This window comes from Meles meles, chromosome 6, assembly GCF_922984935.1.
Source record: "Meles meles chromosome 6, mMelMel3.1 paternal haplotype, whole genome shotgun sequence".
In the NCBI taxonomy this organism is placed as follows: domain Eukaryota; kingdom Metazoa; phylum Chordata; class Mammalia; order Carnivora; family Mustelidae; genus Meles; species Meles meles.
In genome coordinates this window covers 38,035,786-38,059,265 of record NC_060071.1, presented here as the reverse complement: position 1 = coordinate 38,059,265, position 23,480 = coordinate 38,035,786, and the positions used below count along the sequence as shown (strand labels likewise).

Here is a 23,480-nt window from a genome sequence, read left to right as displayed (position 1 = left end):
TGTGCAGGTACTGCTTTGAACACAGTACACTTACTAATGCATTTAATCCTCAGGGTGACCAATGAGGCCAATCTGAGAGTTTTGCAGATTTTTCACCAATAAGCAAACTAAGGCACAGAGGAACCCACACAGCCAGTGAGGGCAGAAGCTGGAGTTAAGGCTGAGTGATCTGGTGGCCACCACACTGCCCAACTTGTCTAAATTCTCTCCACCATCTAACGCCACAGCTCCCACCTTTAGAATGCAAAATAATCACCCAGAGATCTCACGGGAAATGCAAAGTCTCAGGTTCCTCCCCCAGGGATCGTCAGTCAGTAAGTCTGGGAAGAGGTCCAGGAATCTATATTTTATTAAACTACCCAGGTAATTCTGATATACTAGATTACTTTTAGAAAATATCCAGTTCCCTGTAGTTTCTTTCTTATCTATAAATGATAAATACTAGCAAAGTGTGACATGAAAGAAATAAATATGAAATATAATAATAAGATCAGAATCTCCAATTCAAATCATGGATAAAGCATGATCTACCTTTTTAAATCCTACATATACTCTTACTTAAGTGTGGGGTGTGCGTGCACAGGCATGCACGTGCATGTGTATGTGTGTGTGTTTTAATAACCAGAGGAAAAGGAATCTGGCCCCTTAAATATTAAAAACCCTGTGTATAAGAAGTCTCTGGAATAAACTGCTAATCAAGTCACTCAAAGTCCTGAAGGATTTATAAAGAAATCTACGGTATGCATCAGAAATACCAGGTCTTTTCAAGAGGAGGGAACAAGAGGAGGAATAAAACCAGGTGGAAGGAGGGGCACCTGGGTGGCTCAGTGGGTTAAAGTCTCTGCCTTCAGCTCAGGTCATGATCCCAGGGTCCTGGGATCGAGCTCTGCATTGGGCTCTCTGCTTAACGGGGAGCCTGCTTCCCCCACCGCCTCTCTGCCTGCCTCCCTGCCTCTCTGCCTACTTATGATCTCTGTCTCAGTCAAATAAATAAATAAAATCTTAAAAAAAAAAAAACAGGTGGAAGGAAAAGCGTCTCTTGTTTGATAAAGGTCAGGAAGGCGAGGCTGCTGAGTGGTCATGACTCTGCCACAGCCTGAACCAAACCATATGTAGTAGGAAGCTATGGGAAGGAGAATGTGCTAGAAACTGGTGGGGAAAGAAGGGCCCGGTGGATGGTCAGGGTGCGCTGAGCTCTGACCATCAGTCAGAAGCCAACAGGCTGGGCAAGCTGTCTCCTCTGGAAGCCGGGCTGCTGGCGGCGCCCAAGCCAGAACCATGCAGGCGTCTGGCAACACCAGCTGTCTCCATGAAGGATTTGGCATCGAGATGTTTTTGACAACCCTTAGGTCAGAACCAGAGCTCAACCAGGATGTGATCAGCTGGTGGCTCGGGAGAAGTCACTGTCCCAGCAAAGAGAAAGAATAGCCAAGTGGTTTGTTGAAAATACAGATTCTCTTGGGTGCCTGGGTGGCTCAGTCAGTTAAGCATCTGACTCTTCATTTCAGCTCACGTCATGATCTCGGGGTCGTGAGATCAAGCCCCACGTCGGGCTCCGTGCTGAGAGTGCAGTCTGCTTGAGATTCTCTCCTCCTCCTTCTGCTCCTCTCCCAACTCACTCTTTCTCATCAATCAATCAATCAATCAATCAATCAAATCTTCTAAAATGCAGATTCTCAGGCCTTACCCCAGTGTTAGGGGAGAGAAAGGGCCCAGGAATATATGCTTAAAGAACTCCCTCACTGATTATGGCTCAGCCGGCCTGGCACTGAACCACAGCAGCAACCAAAGGCCACACCTCAGCCTCATTCTTACTCGGAATTAGTTAACATGCAATCACAGTGTTAGAACAGTGACCATCAAATCCAACCCTTTACTCTACAGATGAAGACACAGAGGCCTGGAGAAGTAGCACAGTTCACCAGAGGTCACAGTGACAGAGGGACTGAGCCCAGAGCGCTGACCACCCACTCTGGCCCTAATCAGAAACTAGAGATTAGCTACTCGGTTGCATTTTTTTTCATACGGGAAACAGACCAGAACAAGTGGGCACATGTCCTGTTCCTCAGATAACCACACCTCTGGAAAGCCAAGTTGCTCTGCCTTGAGGCTCCAGCCAGAAGCCACTCTTAATTTGTCTGGGGACAGTTATCAGAATTGGAAGCCACAGACCACAAAAACTCAGCCAGTCTGCTTAACCCCCTCCTCTTCCACCAGCAAAATATGCCAAGAGGTCGGACCATGAACCAATGCATCTGTAGAATCATTTTGAAATGCTCAGTACTTGATGATAGAAATGTATATTTCATGACACAGAAAGTAGTCTACAACCCATTAAGTGAAAAAAAAAAGTGCTAAATGATTGTGTATGTGTGCACGTGCACGCCCATAGAGAAAGAAAGGTTAAAAGCATTATCTCTGGAAGGTGGGTTACAGATTTTTTCTCTTTCCATAAAGAAAAGAAAGCTTTTGGTGTATTGCATTGTCTAATTTTTCTGCAATAAATATGTAATATTTATGTAATAAAAGTGGATCATTACTGAGCCCTTCCAAACACTCTGGCCCTTTGCCAGCTTTGCATGTGCTCATAGTTTATAATCTTAGGGTATATCTTAATGCCCCACTAAGGCTCCCACTCTGACCATACACATCTGTCAAGCCAACCAGTCACCTGTGAGGGATCATACAGGGCACCCTGCCCCAGTCACCAACAAGTTCTTTTTATGTGAGCCTGGCCCAGTTACTTCCTGTGGTGGGGGTTGGGGGGCTTCACATGGCATCAGACCCACAGTGGGGCGTCAGGCACTGAGGCAGCAAATCCACCTCCAGTCACCCAAAGGCAGTTGGGCCCAGCAGGTTGCCTGTGGCACCCAGCACGTGCTGAGCGTGGGCAGATGCCGCTGGAGATGACCGGGAGCCCTGGCCTCGCCCTGTGTGTTCCCCTGCAAGGACTCATGGGATGCCACATGAGGGGCCATTCAGCAGGTAGGAGAGAGCCCGGGCCGGAGAAATGCGAGACTCACAGGGCTCAAATGTGGACGTGGGTTCCTAAGATAAAATTATAGTAAGGGTGATGCAGGCAGAAGCCTGGGCCAGTGAGGATGTTAAGAACAGCTCACTTGTACTGAGCAGTTACTAAATGCCGGGCACTCTACCCCACGAGCCTGTGTATCTTAGCTCATGTCAGCCTCACCACAACTATTATACCCATTTTACAGATGAGGAAGCCAAGGCAGCAGAAAGCTGAAGGAGCTGACCAAAGTCATGGGCTGGTAAATGATGAAGTCAGGATCGGAACCCACACACTTTGGACCCTGAACCCATGCCAGTAACCACCATACCATGGTGCCCCTCGAGAATGGAGGACAACAAAGTGAATCTGGCATAGGTCCTCAGACAAGGGGACCTTAACTCCTTGCCCGAGAGGTCCTAGCGGCCGAGGTCGGTTTCAGCCTCTGAGGCCTGGTGGAGGGGCCTCGGCTGTAAAGATCATGCGGTTGTGGACTGAGGACCAAGCAGGGCCAGGGAAATTCGGCTCCACGTCTTCTGTGGGTTACATCTGTTTGTACTTGTCATACTATTATCAGTATACGATCTCCTCTCGTTTTAACAGACTCTCTGAAGTCCAAACTTCCAGGTTACAGATCATTTTACATTTGTTACATTTTAAGTGGGCTGTTTCCTGATGCCATGGACTGAGTCACCCACATCTTATCGGTGACTGTGTCTAGTTTACACTGTGAGTTGGCTTTGGGCAGATTTCCTGCAGACACTAATCCTTTCCATGGATGTAGATTCCTGTAACCTTCAGGCCAGAAAAGTGGGACAGGGAAAAAGCCGGGCGGATGGAGATCAAGTCCACGCAGAATGGGGCTAGCAAAGACCGGAGCTTCATTGCCTTGTAATGTGTCTGAGAGATAACCTCCCTTCAAATGACTTCCTTTCACCCAAAAGACGCAGCAGTGTTTCCACTGGTCTCTTATGGGAAAAGGAATGAAGACGGACTTTAATATAATGAGCTGAAAATCCTCATAAAACACTTGAGACCCTATCCAAAGTTCCATCTCGACAGTTGTCTCAGGTTGCTATGAGTTACAAAGAGTGTTATGGAAACTCGGACTATGTTCCTAGAGACCCCGGTTGATCTGAGATGACATGGCTCAAGAGGCCACTCTTGGTGATCGCATACCTACCTCTTGATAATTAATACTTTCACTTCCTCAGTGGACTGAAGGGTGTCATTCCCAATGAAGGTGGCACCAAGGAACATGATCTTGAAGTCTGCCTGGGTTAGACAGGCATTGTTTTTATCCTTTGCATTGCTCTGGATTCAATCAAAAGACCAGCGACCAGCCTACAACATGTGATGTAGTTAACATCCCTGTAGGGACAGGGGAAGGTGGCCGGGTGACCTTGGGCAAAGCACTTCACTTCTCTAAACCCAAATTACTGCATGTCAGTAGCAAGCCCTGCGGCACTCCCATCCCGCTGGGATATTTTGTGAAGTTTAACTTAGTAATACATTAAAATTTCTAGCTCATAATAATGCTCAGGATATGTCAGCTGAGCTAGAATCTAAGTGGACATCAAAGATGATTCCGGCAGTTCCAGAAGCTTCAAGTGCCTGACGGATAGATGTTCTGAGGAAACATTCCCCTTTCCCTTCCCCAGCTGGAAAAAGGGGTTTGGGTTTCCAGCTGCAGGATAATACAACTGTGGATCAACATTGCTTAGAAATCATCCAGCACATTTTTCAAATACGTTTCATATCTGCTTTCTCAAGTCACTTGGAACAAATTCAACCTCGCAAAAATCCTTGCCACCTGCTACCGCTCCTAGCGTTCTCTGGACAGTTAGTCAGAGTTGGGTCCAGGTTTTGGATTTAAAACAAAAAACAAGGCAAAAATCCCTCCAAAATCCCGAGGTTTTCTTGTTCTCAAACATCTTTTTTTTCCTTCATCTAAGTTCATAATGTTCTCCTAGAGAAAGGTGTTTCTCTCATTCAATATCTCCATCAAAGACCCAGTGGATATTAAGATGACTAACCCCATCTGTTCACCCAGGAAAACCACGTATTTTTAGGTACTCTGGATAAACATTCATACAAATCTAGGCCTATCCCAGGAGTGCTTATGTCTCCCTCCTATCTATCTCCATGCCTGTAAGAGGACCTGAACAAGAACCTCTGTCTTCTAACTAATCAGAAAGCATACGGCCAAATGTAAACTTTTTAAAACATTTAAGACTTCTCCTCCCCCCCACTCGCTACTTCAGGGATCACATTAGTCAGAGCGGCCTCCTGACCCTTTGCCATCTGCTAGGACGGGAGGAGAAATTCCCTCAAAGGCAAATATTCACTGTGCCCCTATGACTATGCATCAGGTATTAGGACTGACTATGGAGGATACGAAGAATCCCTCATTATAGTCTCTGGCAGGGATTTTAGAGACCGTGTGGAGGAAAATGCATCAGCCAAAACATGTAATGCAATGAGAAGAATTTGGCAAACTGGGCACAACATTTCCAATCTTGCAAAACAAGGAGTCTTCCCGAACGTGGATGAATCCAGAAAATAAAAATTGTTAACACACTATACGTAATTTAAAATAAAATAGAAAATAAAAATGTAGCTAGTAGGGATCCACAGTGTGGGAGGAAATGGGATCATTTCTTCGTATTTTGGAGTAAGGAGCTAACGGAGAAAATTTGAAGTTGATGTATCAAGAAGCAAAGATATTAGTTTGCTATTAGAGTTATGGAGAGAATGACCCTAGGAACTAAAAATTTAAAAATGAGTGATTGCAATTACATCTAGGGAGAGGGGCTGGGATATAGCTCTCTCTGCCACGCTGGTACTTCTTACCATTTGCACTACTTTTTATAATGATCAGAAGTGATGATCGGGAACAACTCATGTATGTATGCGTGCGTGTGACTCCTATGTGTATCTTTCGAATAGATGAACTATGTTTATACGAAACCTGTAAATATTGTACACACAAAGAAATATCTTTACCATTTATACGATCGCATATATTCACATGCCATATTTATAAAAGGTCACTGACAGAATAAGAAAAAGTCAGTAAGAGAACTTTCTATGGGAAATTCCAAGTGGTGCGAGAAGATGGAAAGCAGAAATGGATGCAAAAAAGCACATATTTCCCAGATAAGGAGGCTGGTGATCAACTGACGATAAGAGAAACGTACATCGAGCCCCCCAGTTAGATGGACTGTCCACCCCGTGACAGCCCCACAGTTCTCCGGTAAGTTTCACACCTTCCCGCCTTGTTCTGGATTCTTGACCTGGCCCATTTGCGAAGTTCCTCCTTAAAGAACAGTCAGGAGGTTGTCAACTCATCTTTCGTTCAACAGGAGACTAGAAAGGGGGTCGAAGGAGAACCTGCCTCAAGAGAGCTAAACTGTATTTGAGATTTGTCCAACATCTTCCCTTCATTTTCACTTACGTGGAGATGGAAACCACTCCACACGGAAAAACCCGCTGTCTGAAGCCGGTCCCACTCCAGGGAAATTTACTGGAGAGTCACTAGTACCAGAACTCATCACATCAGTGCTTGCTAAAAGCTGCTTTTAGCCCCAGGGGTTTTCCCCCATCACGTTAAGTGCACTCTGTCTAAACTCGGGATCACGTCTCCTTTGGCAGTGAAGCCCATTATAGTCATAACCCCGTCCCCGCCCTGCACCCGCTGACTCACTCCAGCCCCCCTTCCCCAGAAGGAGTCAGAGTGTCAGTGTCCCCAAGGGAGAAAGCCTGAATTCCAAGTGCTTAAGAGAACAAAGTGGGAGAGAGACACCTCAGCCTCCACGAGTCTTGTATTTAGCAAATAATAACACCAAGCCCCAGAAACAGCGAGTAGAACGATTTTAACTCCATCCCTCCGGCACCGGAGGGACCGCGGTTTGGTTTTCTCCTTCCCCCATGGCACCCTCGTTAAGACTCCAGTTCTGCTGCTTTCAACACTGGGCCTTCCAGGAACTTCCACGAAGAAGAAACCAATTTACTTGGTTCCTCGAGCACTTATTCTCTTTAGCCACAGCTGAGAAGGTGCAGGGCTGGGGACAAACCACAGAGACCTCCCCGCGTACTTGCCGGGGAAGTCTCTGCTTACAGGAAAAACAACTGGATCCACCGAGAGGTCTCCTGAGAGCCCCCTTCTTGTCCCTCAGCCCCTCTGGGAGCCCCTGTCACTCCTGCTCCCTGGGAAACACCCCTGCACTTCTCCAGGAGGCCCAGCCAGGCTCATTTCCAAGGCCGGGGGACTGCAAAGTGCCTCCCAGCATGTCCCGTAGTGCCTGTGTCCTAGGCTTGCTTGTCATGATCTTTTTTGAGCCTCTCCCGCTGGACTGGGAGCCACTGAGGGCCAGAGTGTGTTCTCAGCTAAGTGTCCCTGACCTACAGCCTAACACCTGACCCCGCCACTGATGTCAGCGCTATGTTTATGGACTCCAAGAACCCATACGAGTGACCTGGCGTGTTGTACCAGAAGATGTCAAAGATTGGGGTCTGCTCCAAAAGACCCTAAGAGTCTCTAGTTATACTGGGGCTTGTCACCTTAACTTCTGCACATACAAGGTAAGCAAGGGAAAAAAAAAAAAAGAACAACAACAAAAAACCCTTCCTTATCTTTAAAGTCTATAGGCAGAGATCATCGGGACTGCATTTATTATTTATTTTCTAGTATTTCATAGAGGATATCTTAGGAGTCAAGCAATCCTGAAAACACACCAGATGCTTAAAATTCCCAGATGACATCACAAGGTAGGGCTTCACATGAAACATGCACGTTTGAGGGTGTTAAGCATTTACTGGCAGGAACTTATCTGTAGTTTCACTTTCCATCACTTTACACCTGACTCAACAGGGACTGCACGGAAGCTACATTACACTTGACATGTTGGGGCTCTAAGGAATCATGTTTTGTTATTTTTTTTAGATTTTCTTTATTTATTTGACGGGGTGGGGGCAGGGGGAGCGAGTGCACAGGCAGGGGAGCGGCAGAGGGAGAGGGAGAAGCAGGCTCCCTAAGGAGCAGGAAGTGCAAAGCCAGGACTCCATCCCAGGACCCTGGATCGAGACCCGAGCTGAAGATAGACACTTAACCGACTGAGCCCCCCAGGTGCCCCAGCAGTCATGTTTTATTGCCCGGCGAAGGGAAAGGGTTCTGAACCTCAGCTAATCCACGGGACCGAAGGGGATTCTGAGCAAGTCTGACCACCTCCACCACAGTTTCGTGACTGAGCACTCTGGAAAATGCCATGGCGAGACTCTGCTCCGGCCCAGGCTCCGGAGAGGCAAGCAAGCCGTGCTGACTTCTCCAGGCCCGAACGCCGTTATTTCCCCGCATGTCAGCTCCCCGCGTGCACAGTCAACACCGCAGAACAGGTGGTATTCCCCCGCGTCCCAGATGGGAAGCGCCTTGCCCAAGGAAGCTGGGGCTCCCGGCTAGCACAGCCTGCTCCCAAGCCCACTATTTCAGACGCCCTGCGGCCTAACCTCCAATAACATCAGTTAATGAGCTCGCTTCTGACTCTGCACTGTGTTTCTAAGTTTCTCACGCATCCATCTCATATATGGAAGTCAAGCAAGGCCCCTGTGAAATCTCTGGGTTTTGAGATGTTACAGAACAAGATGCCCACTAAAACTGTGGTTATTTAAAGTAGACAGGAGGAGGCCAGAGGGGGAGAAAGGAGGGACCCTGCGACCTGGCAGGTGTCACGGCATCTTAAGGCTCTGGCACAATCCTACCTCCCTGTCCTTGACTAAGATGTTTCTTTTGCTCCCAAATGCCCTTTTGTCTCTTCCCACCATTCTTAGAAGCCCAGCTCAACTGTTCCCTTTTCAGCACAGTCTTCCCCAACCCAGCGTGGCCTCCTGCTCTGTGCTCCCAGAGTTCCTCCCGCTCCCCAAGTGCTCCAGCGCCAAGGGCAGTGATGTCCAGGCTGCTTGCCCTGGGCACCTTCTCTGCCCCAGGACCACAAGGGTCTTGAGGGAAGGACTGTGAGTAATGACAAGATACTGTTCCCAGATCTGGAAACCTGCCCAACTATTTCCTCTAATTCATGCCATCCCTTCTATGCATTACGGTATATAACAACTGAGACCTCTACTGTGGGGGTAGTCTTAGAAAGTGGGGTGTTCCATAGAGAATTTGGGTGGGATCTACTAGGCACTTAGTTTAAGGGGTGAAGTTCTGAAATCAGGGGATGTTTCCAAGCCGTCCTGGCCTACCTTCCTTTCTTTCTCTTCTCCCAGATAGGAACTGGAGAGATCTCTAAAGGCACATATTCCTTTTTAATCTTTGGAGAGGACATAAGTGATAACCCATACTCCCTTCACCTCTTCCGTCCTGGAGTAGGAAGACTAACACAATTTGGAGATTCATGCTCCCTCTTCCTGTTGCTCACTGGTGCAGGGCGGGGTGGGTACCATACATGTCCACATAAGGTCACCCACGCTAGGGTGCCAGAGCATACAGGTCCACACAGGAGGTGTGAAAGGGAAACTCCACACGGCAGGACTGAATCAGCTCTCTTCAGAAAGGCCTGCTTGCAAGATTGGTCCTTGGCTGGCATCTGGGAACTTGGATTTCAGAAGGGTTTCCATCATTCCCTGAGGGACTAAGAGTGACTCACTATGCCCAAACTATTTGCTTTAGCAATATAGTTTATGCTCAACACCTGCTTTCCTCCTAGGAGTCTGGAATTTTGGTATGTGGCAGGCAGAGGGCGCCTATGTGACCAGCCCCCAATAAAAACCTTGGGCACCGAGTCTCAAAGGAGCTTCCCTCGTAGATGACACTTCACACCCGTTGTCACAACTCCTGTCTGGGGGAATAAGCACACCCTGTGCGACTCCACTAGGAGAAGACAAGAACCATGTGCCTGGTTTCCTCGAGACTTTGCCCCATGCACCTTTCTCTTTGCTGATCTTGCTCTGTGCCCTTTCATTGTTATTACAATTAATCATAGCTATGAGTCCTCCCAGTAAATAATCAAACCTAGGAGAGGTCTTAAGGACCTTAACACAGGCAATTTTAATGGGGGACAGGGGATGGCCCAAGACCCAAGAAGCCTTGGGCTTATAAAAAGAAACAGGCAGTCACGGGACCTCTAAGGAAGGGCATCTCTCCATAAGGGTCAGTAGGATGGGACTCGGGATGATGGGATGCACTGGGGAAGACACCATGTTTAATGTTACACACAAGAAAAGGGAACTGAAGCCCCATAACCCTTTGTCAACATTCACCTCTCTGTCCTGGGTTGAAGGTGTTACTATTGCCAGATATCATAAATTCACAAGAATTTTCTGAGATTATTTGCAAGTCATTGTCCCTAGTAGTAGAGTCATCCCAGCACCCAGAGAAGCCACGATATCTACATGGAGAGAGGTAGCTCTGCTCTTGGCAGCACAGGCCTAGCAAAATGTGCATCCTTGAAAAATGGAAGTGAAGTGACAGAAATACTTAGACATCACATGCATGCCAAGTGCCCTCTCTCTTTTTCTTTCGCTTTATGATTTATGTGGTTTTGAAAATGAAGAAACATAGTAGTCAATGGGAGGAGGTGTTCTGCATTTGAGATGAATTCATCTCATTTACTTTTTTAAAGATTTTAATTTTAAAAATTGCTAAGAGAGAAAGAGAGAGAGAATCCTAAGCAGACTCCAGGTCCAGTGCAGAGCCCATCTCGAAGTCACGGGGCTCGAGACCTCGATCACGACCCAAGCTGAAATCAAGAGTCAGATGCTTAGCCGAATGAGCCCCCCAAGTGCTCCTGAATCTTAAAGATCCTTAAAAGGATAGTAATGGTTTCAAGAACTAGGACCATGTATGATCACAGACACAAGTATTTCTTTCTGATTTATAAAGCCCTTTTTTTTTTTTTAAGATTTTATTTATTTATTAGTCAGAGAAAGAGAGAGAGAGAGTGAGCACAGGCAGACAGAGTAGCAGGCAGAGTCAGAGGGCAAAGCAGGCTCCCTGCCGAGCAAAGAGCCTGATGTGGGACTCGATCCCAGGACGCCGAGATCATGACCTGAGCCGAAGGCAGCCGCTTAACCAACTGAGCCACCCAGGCATCCCTATAAAGCCCCGTCTTAACATCACCTCATTTGATCCTCCTAAGGATTCTACAAGACACATAGTACGACTTCTCTTTCGTCTTCCATGGCACCTTGGGCCGTTACAAGACAAGCAGTGATGCTTAATTAAGACTTAATGGTTGACTGATTTGTAATGGCTTTAGAAAAATTACTGCTTTACAAAAATTAATAATTCCTGAAGTCTGTCAGTGGAAGAACAGGCTAAAAAGCCAGGCATTCAGAGGAATTATTAAAATCACAAATTAAGTCATTTCTATGGACTCTATAGCAGGAAATATATTTTTAATGAGGAAATTGAAGCTAATATGTAACAGCTGTCCTGTTGCCCAGTAACAGAATATTAAAGCAGATTAAATTATTAATGAAAAATGTAGCAACTTGGAAATTTAACCTTTGAACATTCTCTTATTCCTTTCTCCTTGAGATATACTCTTTAAACTGACATTTTTTGAAAAACCACTTTTGGTCATCTTACGTACTTCCCATTTATAATTTGCTTTGCTACTGATCAGCAATGGAATCTTCAGCAAGTTACTCGGTCTCGGACTTTTTCATCATACAATATGCAAAGTCCTCATGCCTGGAATAGCAGGATACTGACCGGAACCTACGGATGCTGCTCAAACCTCTCCCAACTCCCACGTCTTGGGCACCACCACCTTCGGCCATAAAGTAACCAAACTGTATTTGCCCCACTGACCTGTGCACAAATAAATATTGTTGATAGGAAGTCTCTGAGGATGGGAGGTTGTGTGATACACAGCAACAGTGACTGTCAAGAAGTCTGAAGTCACAACCTTATGAAAAGGGGAAGTGTCCATGGAGAACTCATGGAGAACTCATGGAGAGAGGAGAGAGGGAGAGAACATGCAGGGGTGCATTAAAAGGGCCTAAAGGACCGGGCCCTCGCTGTCCTCCACTTGATGGCAAAGCAGAAAGCAGGGCGGAAGCTGGCCTGGCCCAGAGCCGCGGTGCGTACTCACGTTGGTGTTACACAGCTTGTACTGTCGGTAGGCCCCGATGCAGGAGATGGCTGCAGAGCGGCCAGGCTGTGAGGAGCTCTGTGCCCTGGGGGCCCCGGGGTCGTGGCTGCTGCTGCTTTCCAGGCCATGGAAGAGACTGGAAGCCGCGGGGAAGCCTGGGTCATGGGTCAACGGCAGCTGGTAGACGGAGGCCTCGGAGGTCTGCAGTCCAGAACGGGAGCCCCCGTCGCTCTGGTAAAGAGGCCCGTGCTGGGGAGCCCGGCGGGCCGGTGGGCTGTAGCCGTGGCTGGGACCCGATGCTCCCTGCGACCTGGAAGGCCGGGACGGCCTCTGCCTCCGAAGCCTCTGCAGCGAGTGTGCGGAGTCCGTCTGCAGCGGCAGGATGTACGGGGCCTTACCGTAGCCATACTTGCCGGGGCCGATGGGGCCGCGGGTCCTGCTCCTAAAGAAAGACACACAAACAGAGATGAAAGGAGTCACGGGGTGTTCTCCGTCAACCCCGACACTGTGGTCACGACGGAGGGGACTGGGTAGGGATGGAAACTCTGGGAGGGAGCCTGTGGCAGACCAGGGAGGTGGAGGATGGGCCTCCCAGGAGAAGGGGACATCATGGAAGCCGGGGCAGAGAGGCTCCACGGAGGCTGGAAAGTTGAATGACGGTGGGCGATGTGAGTGGTGGAAAACGAGGTTGGAACGGTACGCTGTGGTCAGCATGTGACTGACGGCGGGCCCTCGGGCCTGCTGCAAGCTGTTGGGAGCCACTGAGGTTTTTGAGAAGTATAAGGATGTAATTGTAATTTCGGCCACAGTAACTTCCTGTTCATTTGTTTTCTCTGAAAATAATCTGTGGGGTTTTTTTCCTCACTCAACGGTGCCTGAGACTTCAGGCCGGTTTCCATTACCATTCATGCCCAAATAGCTTTTCCAGGTAGGTGGAATTTAGCTAAGCGACCACACCCGAATGCAGCCCTGAGGCCTGACTTGCACTGGGTCACACTTAATCCCCGAAGAAACTAGAGGAGGTCGAACAGTCGAACAGTCGGCTCTCCATCACTCTTGAGGCAACCCAAGCCGAACCGTGGTGGGGGAACCGCATCTTCGTGTTGGCATCATCTTTGGACTTTGTCAAGACCTATTGGCTTGTGAGGCCTTAGCAAAATCACATAAACTCTTCTGTGCTGGTGAATGTTTAATGACTGGGAGAAAGTCCTGGCTTGTGGCATTTATCTACATCCCGGATATAATCGTTTCCGCCACGGCACGGCGGTTCTCAATCTTGAAGTCTTCAATCATGAAGACGCAGTGAGCTCTGGTGCATGGGACAGAACGGCTGCAGCACACCACACTGCATGTCAATTTATTGGGCGACTACTGTTTACAAAACCCAGAGCTAGGAATGGTCAAGAACATAAAAGTGAGTCAGATATGGTTCCCAAGTCCCCAGCCTTACAACAGAAACCAGCCAGGACATAACTCAAGGTGAGGTAAGGGCCATGAGAGCAGCTACACACAGGAATGTGGGAATTCTGAGGCTAGAGGAGGCATTTCTGTCTGCAGGGATGTGAGAAGGGTTTCACAATCACTGGTCTGAGTTGGTGAACAAGGTTCCAATACTGTGGAAGGACCTGAAGAAATCGTTTCTTATTTCGTTGGAAAATGTCTGAGCTGGATCTAATGACCACGAAGGTCATTCCAGCTCTAAAATTATATGCTTCCATAATAATTAATTCTACATTTATGTAAAATTGGAAATGTGCCCAAGGGTTTTCTACAGGATGGCCCCATTAAAATAAGCACATTGAAACAGCAATCAAGGTGAAACATTAATTTCTGTCCTCATGAGGAAATTCTTTCTTCACCCTATGTAACCACTGAATATAAAATTTAACAGACCACAACTAATTATTAACATCTTTATCACTAATTGCACCTTCATTCTTAGCTGATATGGTTTTGAATGAAACTGTGCTACAATGTTTATTTTGCCTTGAAGCACTTCTCGATTAATCTTGGCAACACTTGGGACTCTGTTAATGAGGGGGGATCCAGTGTGCTGCTTTAAGAGACGCAATTAAGAAGTTAGTCTTAAAAATATATATAACTTGGATGTAATTTGCCTTTTTCTTTCTTGTGGCAGGCCAGGTAAAATGAATGACATCATGTAAAGGCGAGGGAAAGAATTTCAGTACATGTATGTGTGTGTCTTTTCCTTTTAAGATCTGAAGACCTACCAAGAATTCCAGCCTCCAGCTAAGCATGGGGTGGAGATGCCCGCTGAAGGTAAGAGAGAAACGAGGACACGTGCAGCAGCGCTTCTCAAACTTGGATGTGCCCAGCAATCAGCTAGGCATCTTGTTGGAGGCAGATCCTGACTCAGTTGGCCTGGGGTGGGGCCTGAGACTCTGCATTTCCAGCAAGCCCCCAGCTTTTAAGGAACTGAAATTCTAAACCAAAGGGTGAGAACCCAACCATAAAAGTGATTTTTTTTTTAAGGATTTACTGATTAATTTGAGAGAGTGAGAGTGCAAGAGCAGAGGGGAGGGGCAGAGGGAGAGAGAGGGAGAGAGCAACTCAAGCAGACTTCCGGAGAGGGGCTCCATCTCATGACTCTAAGATCATGACCTGCGCTGAAACCAGGTGCCCCAAGAATGATCATGTTTAATGGACAACAGCTATAAAATTTTCTTCTGGCATAACAGAAATCTGCTGGCCCAGGCCAGGACGCATTACTACTCACCTACCGAGAGCTCCTGAACCGGGACTGACTCGATCCTGCTCTTGGGGAACAGAGGCAGCAGAGGGAGAACCTACTGTTGGCTGATGACCTGAGCAAGCCTCTTTCCAAAGACCGCCTGTCTCCCAGAGCAGGTGACCGACGCATGTGCTGATGGACATTTTTGTACCCACGTTGCCTTCCAGGAGCCTCAGCTTAAACTGGAGAACCATGCAAAACCCCCACGAACAGCAGCACCCCTGGAGACACGATGTTTCAGAAACGAACGAGCAGCTAACTGGGATGAGCGGGCTAACAAGAATGAGCAGCCCACCTGGTCCCGTGGGGCCATATCCTACAGCCATATCCTACTGCCCTTTCCAGAGCTTCCAAGACCATGCAGCACACCCACAGATCCAGCTCAGGCTGGTCCTTTCGGTCCCTGGGGAATCCACGTCTTCCGGACTTGGGAACCTGGAATGGGAGGGCTATACCCTACCCCTAAAATGGCATATCCATCTCCAGGGCCATGTCCCGCGCCCCGTCCCCAAGCACCGGGGCAGTGCCACCTATTCTGTGGGGTTCCACCAGGAACCTGGGGACCAACAGCACCATATCCTGCTCCTGCAGGATCATATCCCACGCCAGGGCTCTATCGCACTCCCAGCAATCCTTTTCAAGTGCCTTCAGGACCTTTTGGTGCCCCACCGAAGCCTGGTGGCCTCCATTCTTACCATTAAGTTAAGGGACGAAGAGATGACACTTTGCTATTTTATGAAGTACATATATGTGGACACGCATGCATATGTGAAAACTGCTGGTTTCACTACTGTTAGAGGCCATTCATGAAAGAACAACTCTTGCACCTCTCAGAGAAGGCATCTGCCTCTTGGACTTGGATGTATAGTACATCTGATGGATGCAGTCAGATAAAAATGTAAAAAAATAAATAAATAAAAAATAAAAGAATGAGCAGCTGGTTGGGGTGTGACTGTGAGGGATGGGATTTCTGCACCCCTGAGTCGGGACGCTGCAGTGAGGGGCAGACCCCTCCCGCTTGGCCAAGACAGCATGTGTCTTCCTTACAACTGTCTCCTCATCGTGACAGTTCAGGATGGCCCCTTCCCCGCCAGGACAGAGTCCATCTGGACGCGTGCAGGGTGGCCACTGCGAGCTAGGCAGATTTATGCAGCGCTGGGGTAACAAGCACAGATGTGGCCAACGGAAACTATGTGGCCAATTAACCCTTCCGGGGGACATGTGGTGGATACCTGGGAAGCTGTGGGCTCAGTTAGCTCTGTTTGGTCTCTCCATAACCCATCTCTGTGACTTTACTTTGCAATCCTCACTTGGCAAATTTTGGAAATGTAGGTCTTGAGAAAGAAACAGAAAAAAGCCCAGTTTGGATATCAAGGGCCTAGGTGTGAGCACAGCATGGAGGTTAGTGACATGAGCTCTGAAGCCAGGTTCCTGGGTTGGAATCCCAGGTCCGCCACTTGCTAACTTAGCAGCTTTGGGCAAGTTACTCCATCTTTTGATGCTACCGCTTCTTCCCACGGGGCCAGGGCTACGATGAGGCCAGGGAGGCACACAGGATACAGCACTGAGGGGCGTGCGGCTGCTGGTAGCATCTCAGAGTGCTGTCTCCTTAAATGTTGTGCCCAAGGGCCCCCCTCTAGGCCCAGTCCTGCCCTGTATGCATTTACAAACAAAGATGAGGACAGTACCTTCCTTACAGGTTGTTGTAAAGAATAAACAGTAAAAGCGGAAGAGTTAAATAATGCCTAGCACAGAGCATGCAGGATACAAGTATTTGCTTTAAAACACAAAGTTGGAGGGGCGCCTGGGTGGCTCAGTGGGTTAAAGCCTCTGCCTTCAGCTCAGGTCATGATCCCAGGGTCCTGGGATTGAGCCCCACATGGGCTCTCTGCTCAGCAGGGAGCCTGCTTCCCTTCCTCTCTCTGCCTGCCTCTCTGCCTCCTTGTGATCTCTGTCTGTCAAACAAATAAATAAAATCTTTAAAATCAAGTTGTAACTTCATCCACTTACTAGCTCTCTGAACTGTGGCAGACCACGCACCATGTGTTTTCTTACCTATAAAATGAGGGCGCACCCCCTCGGAGGGCTGTGATAAAGGGGACAGGTAACAGCAAGTGTTGGAGACGATGCAGAGAAACTGGAGCCCTCACACGTTCCTGGAGGGAATGTAAAATGGGGCAGTCATTTTGGAAAGCTATCTGGACATTCCTCAGTGAGGGCAAGTATAGTGTCACCATACAGCCCAGCAATCCCAATCTTAGCTATATACCCAAGAGAAATGAAAACCTACGTCCACACAAAAAATCATACGTGTATGTGCATAACTGCTTTCATCACAACAGCTAAGAGACAGAAACGACCCATGTCCATCAAGCGATGAGTGGGCGAACAAAACACAGCATATCCAAAGAATGGGTTATTATTCGGCCATAAAAGAGATGGAGTCCTGAGGTAGGCTACAACAGAGATGAACCTCAAAAACGTCCTAAGTGAATGAGGCCAAGCACAAAAGGCCGCATATCCTACTGATACGCACTACCCAGGAGAGACAAATCCACAGAGAAACAAAGTGGGTGACACAATAGACAAACCATGGAGAAAGCCCAAATGCCCACCGACTGATGAATGAATAAAGTGGTAAGCACGCGCGCGCGCACGCACACACACACACACACACACATACACACAAGCAGGAATACTACTCAGCCATCAGAAAGAATGAGGTCGTGTAAAAAAAAAAAAAAAAAAAAAGAGGGGCACCTGGGTGGCTCAGTGGGTTAAAGCCTCTGCCTTCAGTTCAGGTCATGATCCCAGGGTCCTGGGATCGAGCCCCGCATCAGGCTCTCTGCTCAGCAGGGAGCCTGCTTTCCCCGACCCCCTGCCTGCCTCTCTGCCTACCTGTGATCTCTGTCTGTCAAATAAATAAATAAAATCTTAAAAAAAAAAAAAAAGAATGAGGTCGTGCCATTTGCAATGATGTGGATGGAGCTAGAGAGTGTTATGCTAAGCAAAATAGGTCAGAGAAAGACAAATATCATTTGCTCTCACTCGTGGAATTTAAGAAACAAAATGGATGAACATATGGGAGGGGGGAGAGAACAAAAGAAAAAGGGAGAGAAACCATGAGAGACTCTTAACAGAGAACAAACTGAGGATTGATGGAGAGAGGTGGGCGGGGAACGGGCTAGGTGGGTGGTGGGCGTTAAGGAGGACACTTGTTGTGATGAGCCCTGGATGTTGTATGTCAGTGATGAACCACCAATCGTCCTGAAACCAATATTGAACTGTATATCAACTAACCAGAATTTAAATTTAAAAAAAAAAATAATAATAATTAAAAAAGAAAGATTAGCAGTTGCCAGGGCTTGGGGGAGGGAAAAATAGGGAGTGACAGCTGACGAGTATGGGGTTTCTTTTTGGGGTGATGGAAATGTTCTGTAGACAGTGGAGACGGCTGCAGAGCCTGTGAATATAATAAAAACCACTGAAGTATGCACTTTATTTATTTTTTTAAAGATTTATCTATTTTAAAGAGAGAGAGCACTAGATCAGGGGGAGGAGCAGAGGGAGAAGGAGGAACAGACTCCCTGCTGAGCTGGGAGCCCGACAAAGGGCTCCATCCCAAGATCCTGAGATCATGACCTGAGCCGAAATCAAGAGTCAGATGCTTAACTGAGGGAGCCACCCAGGCGCCCCACTGAATTACACTTTAAATGGTCAGTTTTATAGCATATTAATCATATCTCAATAAAGCTGTTACTTTGTAAAATAATTAGACCATGAATAATTCCTGTCTTATCTTACAATGACGTTTTAAAGATCAAACTGAGGTTACCAATAGGGATGCACTTTTTGATTCTGAAAGCAGCTTCTCTCATTTTGTTTTCCATCATCTGTCTCCACGACCATCGACAAACCTTCACAGAGCAGATTCTATGAACTTCTGCTGAGCACGCCGTGTAATGTCTTCTCTGTTTGCACTGCAGACCATGGTAACAGAAGTAGAGGCAGAGCCCTCTCCCCCACAGGACGGCCCAAGGACAAGAACCTGACAGTAAGGGCTCTGACGCCAGGTTCCGGCCCCAGTCCTTCCAGTGACCTACTGTGGGTGTCTGCGAAATTGTTGTTTCTTGAGATAGCGGCTGCAAATAGCATTTTGGAAAGGGTAACAAGCACATAAAATGTTTTCCTTCCAACAGGCTGGCTGCCAGCCAGGGCCTCATTATGTGTGATGTTGTGCAGCTTTGTGACATTGGTCCTGGCCAGTGTGAGGACCCCAGCACAGACGCCCCATCTAGTCTCCTTCTTCCCAACCCTGCGCATGCGCCTGGGAACTGTGTCATTACAACCACCCGCTGTAACTGACAACACCCACAATTCTCCGGCCTGCCCAGACCCTTCTCCTGAGTGCTAACCGCACAGACCCGGCTGACCTCTAGACTAGAGAGTCCGCTTCTCACCTGGGGATCTTGTTAAAATCCAGCTTCTGATTCAGGACGTCTGGGTGGACCTCGGATTCTGCATTTGTAACAAGCTCCCAGGTGATGCCGAGGCCGTGGGTCTTGGGACCACACTTGGCCTACTCATCCCGAGACACATCTCAAATTCCACACATTCAAGCCCAAATCCATCATCTTTCCCCCCTCCAGGACGGTTCTCCTTCTAGTTCTTCCTATAATCTCCATGTCAGCAATTCTCAGACTTGAGGAAGGGTCAAGATCACCAGGAAGGCTTGTTAAGACGGGCCGCTGAGCCCATCTGCAAAGGAGATGTGGGGAGGGATCCGAGAATCTGCATTTCTAACCCGCTGCCAGGCAGTGCTGATGCTGGTGGTCTGGGGACCACACGGTGGAAACCACTGCCCTGTTTCACCCCCCACGTACCCCACCACCCCCCAGAGTTGGCTGGCTCTTCCACTCTCCCCACATCTCTGTTTCCAGTCCACCCTCCTCGGCTCTGCCTCCCAGCCTGCACGGCCCGGCTCCTGCCACCTCTCTTGTCACCGCCCCGGGCACCGCCCGGACCACCCACATCACACTCCGTGTACTCATTTCTCATGCGCTGCTTGTGCTACTTCTTCTCGAGGCTGCCTTCTCCCCCTCCATGTCCTAGACTGACAACCTCTTCCTGCTTCAGGGCCCCCTTCACTGCATAAAAGCCATGCCCTTCTCTTTCGTCCTCCCCAATGGACCCCACGGGACTGTTTAGTTACAGTAGGATTTGTTCAGGCTGCCTCAGTTTATCAGGCTGCAGGCTCCTTTAGGGCCAGGGATACCTCTACTTTGTCTTCTATCAGAGAACCTGGCTCAGGGGCACAGGAGGTGTTGAGCGACTGTCGAAGAACTGAAACTCCGAAGGAATGAATGGCTCAAACCACGATGGCCAAAGGAAGGAGAACCCCTCTTCCCATTCATGCATTTGTTTCACTTCTGCCTTACGAAATATTATATTTTATGAAAACACTGATAAACTGGTGTGGCGCGGAGGATAAGTCCACCTCCCTCTATGTAAGGATAAAAGTCTCATCCACTGGGAGGGTCATTCCTGGTATCAAGCCCCGGAGAACTAACAGGTTCTCAGAATGCAAAGAGGGACCTGGCAGGGGCCGGGACTCCGCCTTTATTCTCAAAAGGAGGGAAGAATTAAGGGGTTCGGGCGCCTCCATGCATGTCTGTGAGAGCTGGAGAGCCACCGGACAAGGCTGGCTGGCAGCTGCCTGTGGCCATTGGACGGCTTCCCGCCTCTTTGCTGAGCACCGAGTGGAATGGGCAGAAAGAGCAGCCTGCCGTCCAGAAGCCAAGCTGTTTGCATTTCTTAGACTCTCCATGTTTATTTCCCTTTTGTTTGGCCTTAGAGCTCAGACAAGTCTCTGTGAGGGGCCCCGGCTGTCTCAGCTGTGCTAACATGAACCACACATGGGCCGCCGCGTCCAACAGAGCAGTGGCCCCTGGGACGGGCCTGCGAGGAGCCCCAGGAGTCTGAGCCCGGGCACCGGGGGGAAGCCGGACCTCCATGAAGGAGGCTGCCAGCGAGGCCAGCTCTCCCTGCTCCAGAGAGAGGTCTCCTTGCCCTGCTTGGTCCTGGGGGCTCTGGCTGTCACGGCATTCAGAGAAGCTGCCTTCCTCTGTAGCTCAGTACCTGAGTTGAATAGCCAGGGAAGCAGCGATCAGTTCTTCCACAGGGAAGATGGGAGGTTGCTGACGACTAGAGATGCCGGGCAGAAGCAGAGGTGCCGGGGAGTCCCTGTGCCAGATGCTGCTGAGAAAAGTCTGAGCTCCTACGGATTCCTACTACATCTAGTGAGTCGCCTCGGCATGATTTTAAGGAATCCTTGATGCCAAAGTCACATTTGCCGCTGTTACATATCAAAACGAAACTCTTACCAAGCCAACGCTATGGGGCCCATTTGGCTTGCCCGTCTCCACACCTGAGACAGGCCCAAGGACATACAAAACTAAGTATCACAAACTCCTGGTTACACATGGGGGGTGTTGCCTCCATATAAGCCCCCCAGATGTGGACCTCCTTCTCTCTTCCTCCTCTCACTAAGAAAACAAAGCATTTCTAGTTGCCCCTTATGCTGGGAGAGAGGAAGGGAGATGTCATTTGCAATTACCATCCACTGAAATATTTTCTCCAAAATCCGCTGGATGACCAAATGCATCTTTTAAGAGGTTTTTATAAACAATTTAAAAGATGCTGGGCAGTAGGAATCATACGCAGGAGTTATCTTTCCACATGCTTATAAAAGTATACGGAGGGGCGCCTGGGTGGCTCAGTCAGTTGAGCGTCCAACTCCTGGTTTCAGCTCAGGTCATGATTCATGGGTCGTGAGATCAAGTCCCGTGTCAGTCCACACGGGCCATGGAGACTGTTTGGGATTTGCTCTCTCCCTCTGCCCCTCCTCCCACTCGTGTGTGTGTGTGCATGCGCACGCACGTGCACTCTCTCTCACTCTCCAAAACAATAAAATAAAATAAAATACATAGGGGCGCCTGGGTGGCTCAGCTGGTTAAGCCTCTGCCTTTGGCTCAGGTCATGATCTCGAGTTGGGATCGGCTAGGATCGAGCCTCGGTTAGACTCCCTACCCAGCAGGGAGTTTGCTTCTCTTTCTCTCTTCCCCCCACCACTTGTGTGCACTCTCTCTCTCTGCCAATAAGTCAATAAAATCTTAAAAATAAATTATAAATGTCCTTAGATGGGGGAATAAGGAGCGAGTTAAATGATGGTATGTATAGACACTGGGGAACCTGCTTCAAAGAACAAGCCAGATGCATACATCCTGCGACAGAGTGACCTCCAAAATACAGGTTAGTAAAAAAGAACTAACACCAAAGACACTGAACATTGGATGTCCGTGTTGCTGCTTGTGTGAAAAAAAGAAGAAAGAAACAGAATAGAGGAAAAAATGTACATTGTATATAAAAACACATATAAATAGGATATATTTCTGAAGGGTGCAAACCTGGGGAATCCCTCAAGAGGAAGGAGTCGAGACAGACTCATTTGTCATTTCTTATCCTTTGTACTACCATAAAAAATGTCTTTTCTGTAGTATCCAAGATGCATAAGGAACTTATAAAACTCAACACCCAGAAAACAAATAATCCAATTTAAAAATGGGCAGAAGACATGAACAGACATTTCTCCAAAGAAGACATCCAGATGGCCAACAGACACATGAGAAGATGCTCAACATCACTCATCATCAGGGAAATAAAAATCAAAACTACAACAAGATACCACTTCACACTGGTCAGAATGGCTAAAATTAGCAAGACAGGAAACAATAGGTGTTGGTGAGGATGTGGAGAAAGGGGAACCCTCCTACACTGTTGGTGGGAATGCAAGCTGGTGCAGCCACTTTGGAAAACAGTATGGAGGTTCCCCAAAAAGTTGAAAATAGAGCTATCCTTGGATCAGCAATTGTGCTACTGGGTATTTACACAAAGGATAAAAAAAATACTAATTTGGGATATGTGCACCCCTATGTTCATTGGAACCTTATCTATAATAGCCAAGATATGGAAGCAACCTAAGTGCCCATCAACTGATGAATGGATAAAGAAGATGTGGTATATACACACAATGGAATATTACTCAGCCATAAAAAGAATGGGAGCTAGGGGCATCTGGGTGGCTCAGATAGTTAAGCAACTGACATCAATTCAGGTCATGATTTTGGGGTCCTGGGACCCCCATGTCAGGCTCCCCAATGAGCAGAGAGTCTGCTTGTCCCTCTCCCTCTGCCCTAACCCCAGCTCATGCGTGCTCGTTCTCTCAAATAAATAAATAAAATCTTTAAAAAAAAAAAAAGAATGAAATCTTGTCATTTACAACAATACGGATAAAGCTAGAAAGCATTATGCTAAGTGAAATTGTTCAGAGAAAGACAAATACCGTATGACTTCACTCACATCTGGAATTTAAGAAACAAAACAAGCAAGCCAGTGAAAAGAAGAGTGCGCACGAGAGAGAAACACAAATCAAGAAACAGACTCTGAACTCTAGAGAACAAACTGGTGGTCACCAGAGGGGAGGCTGGGGGAGGGACGGGTGACACAGATGATGGGGATGAAGGAGGGCACTTGTCGCGATGAGGGTGTCGTATGGAAGTGTTCA

General features: G+C 48.0%; 1 protein-coding gene across 1 annotated transcript in view; it reads right to left on the bottom strand.

Moving 5' to 3' along the window:
• THSD4 (thrombospondin type 1 domain containing 4) overlaps positions 1-23,480 on the bottom strand; it is a 564,181-nt gene that overhangs the window by 441,295 nt on the left and 99,406 nt on the right. The window contains exon 5 of the mRNA XM_046009651.1: positions 12,106-12,547. Coding sequence (XP_045865607.1) covers positions 12,106-12,547 — 442 coding nt within the window. The remainder of the gene's footprint in view (positions 1-12,105; positions 12,548-23,480) is intronic.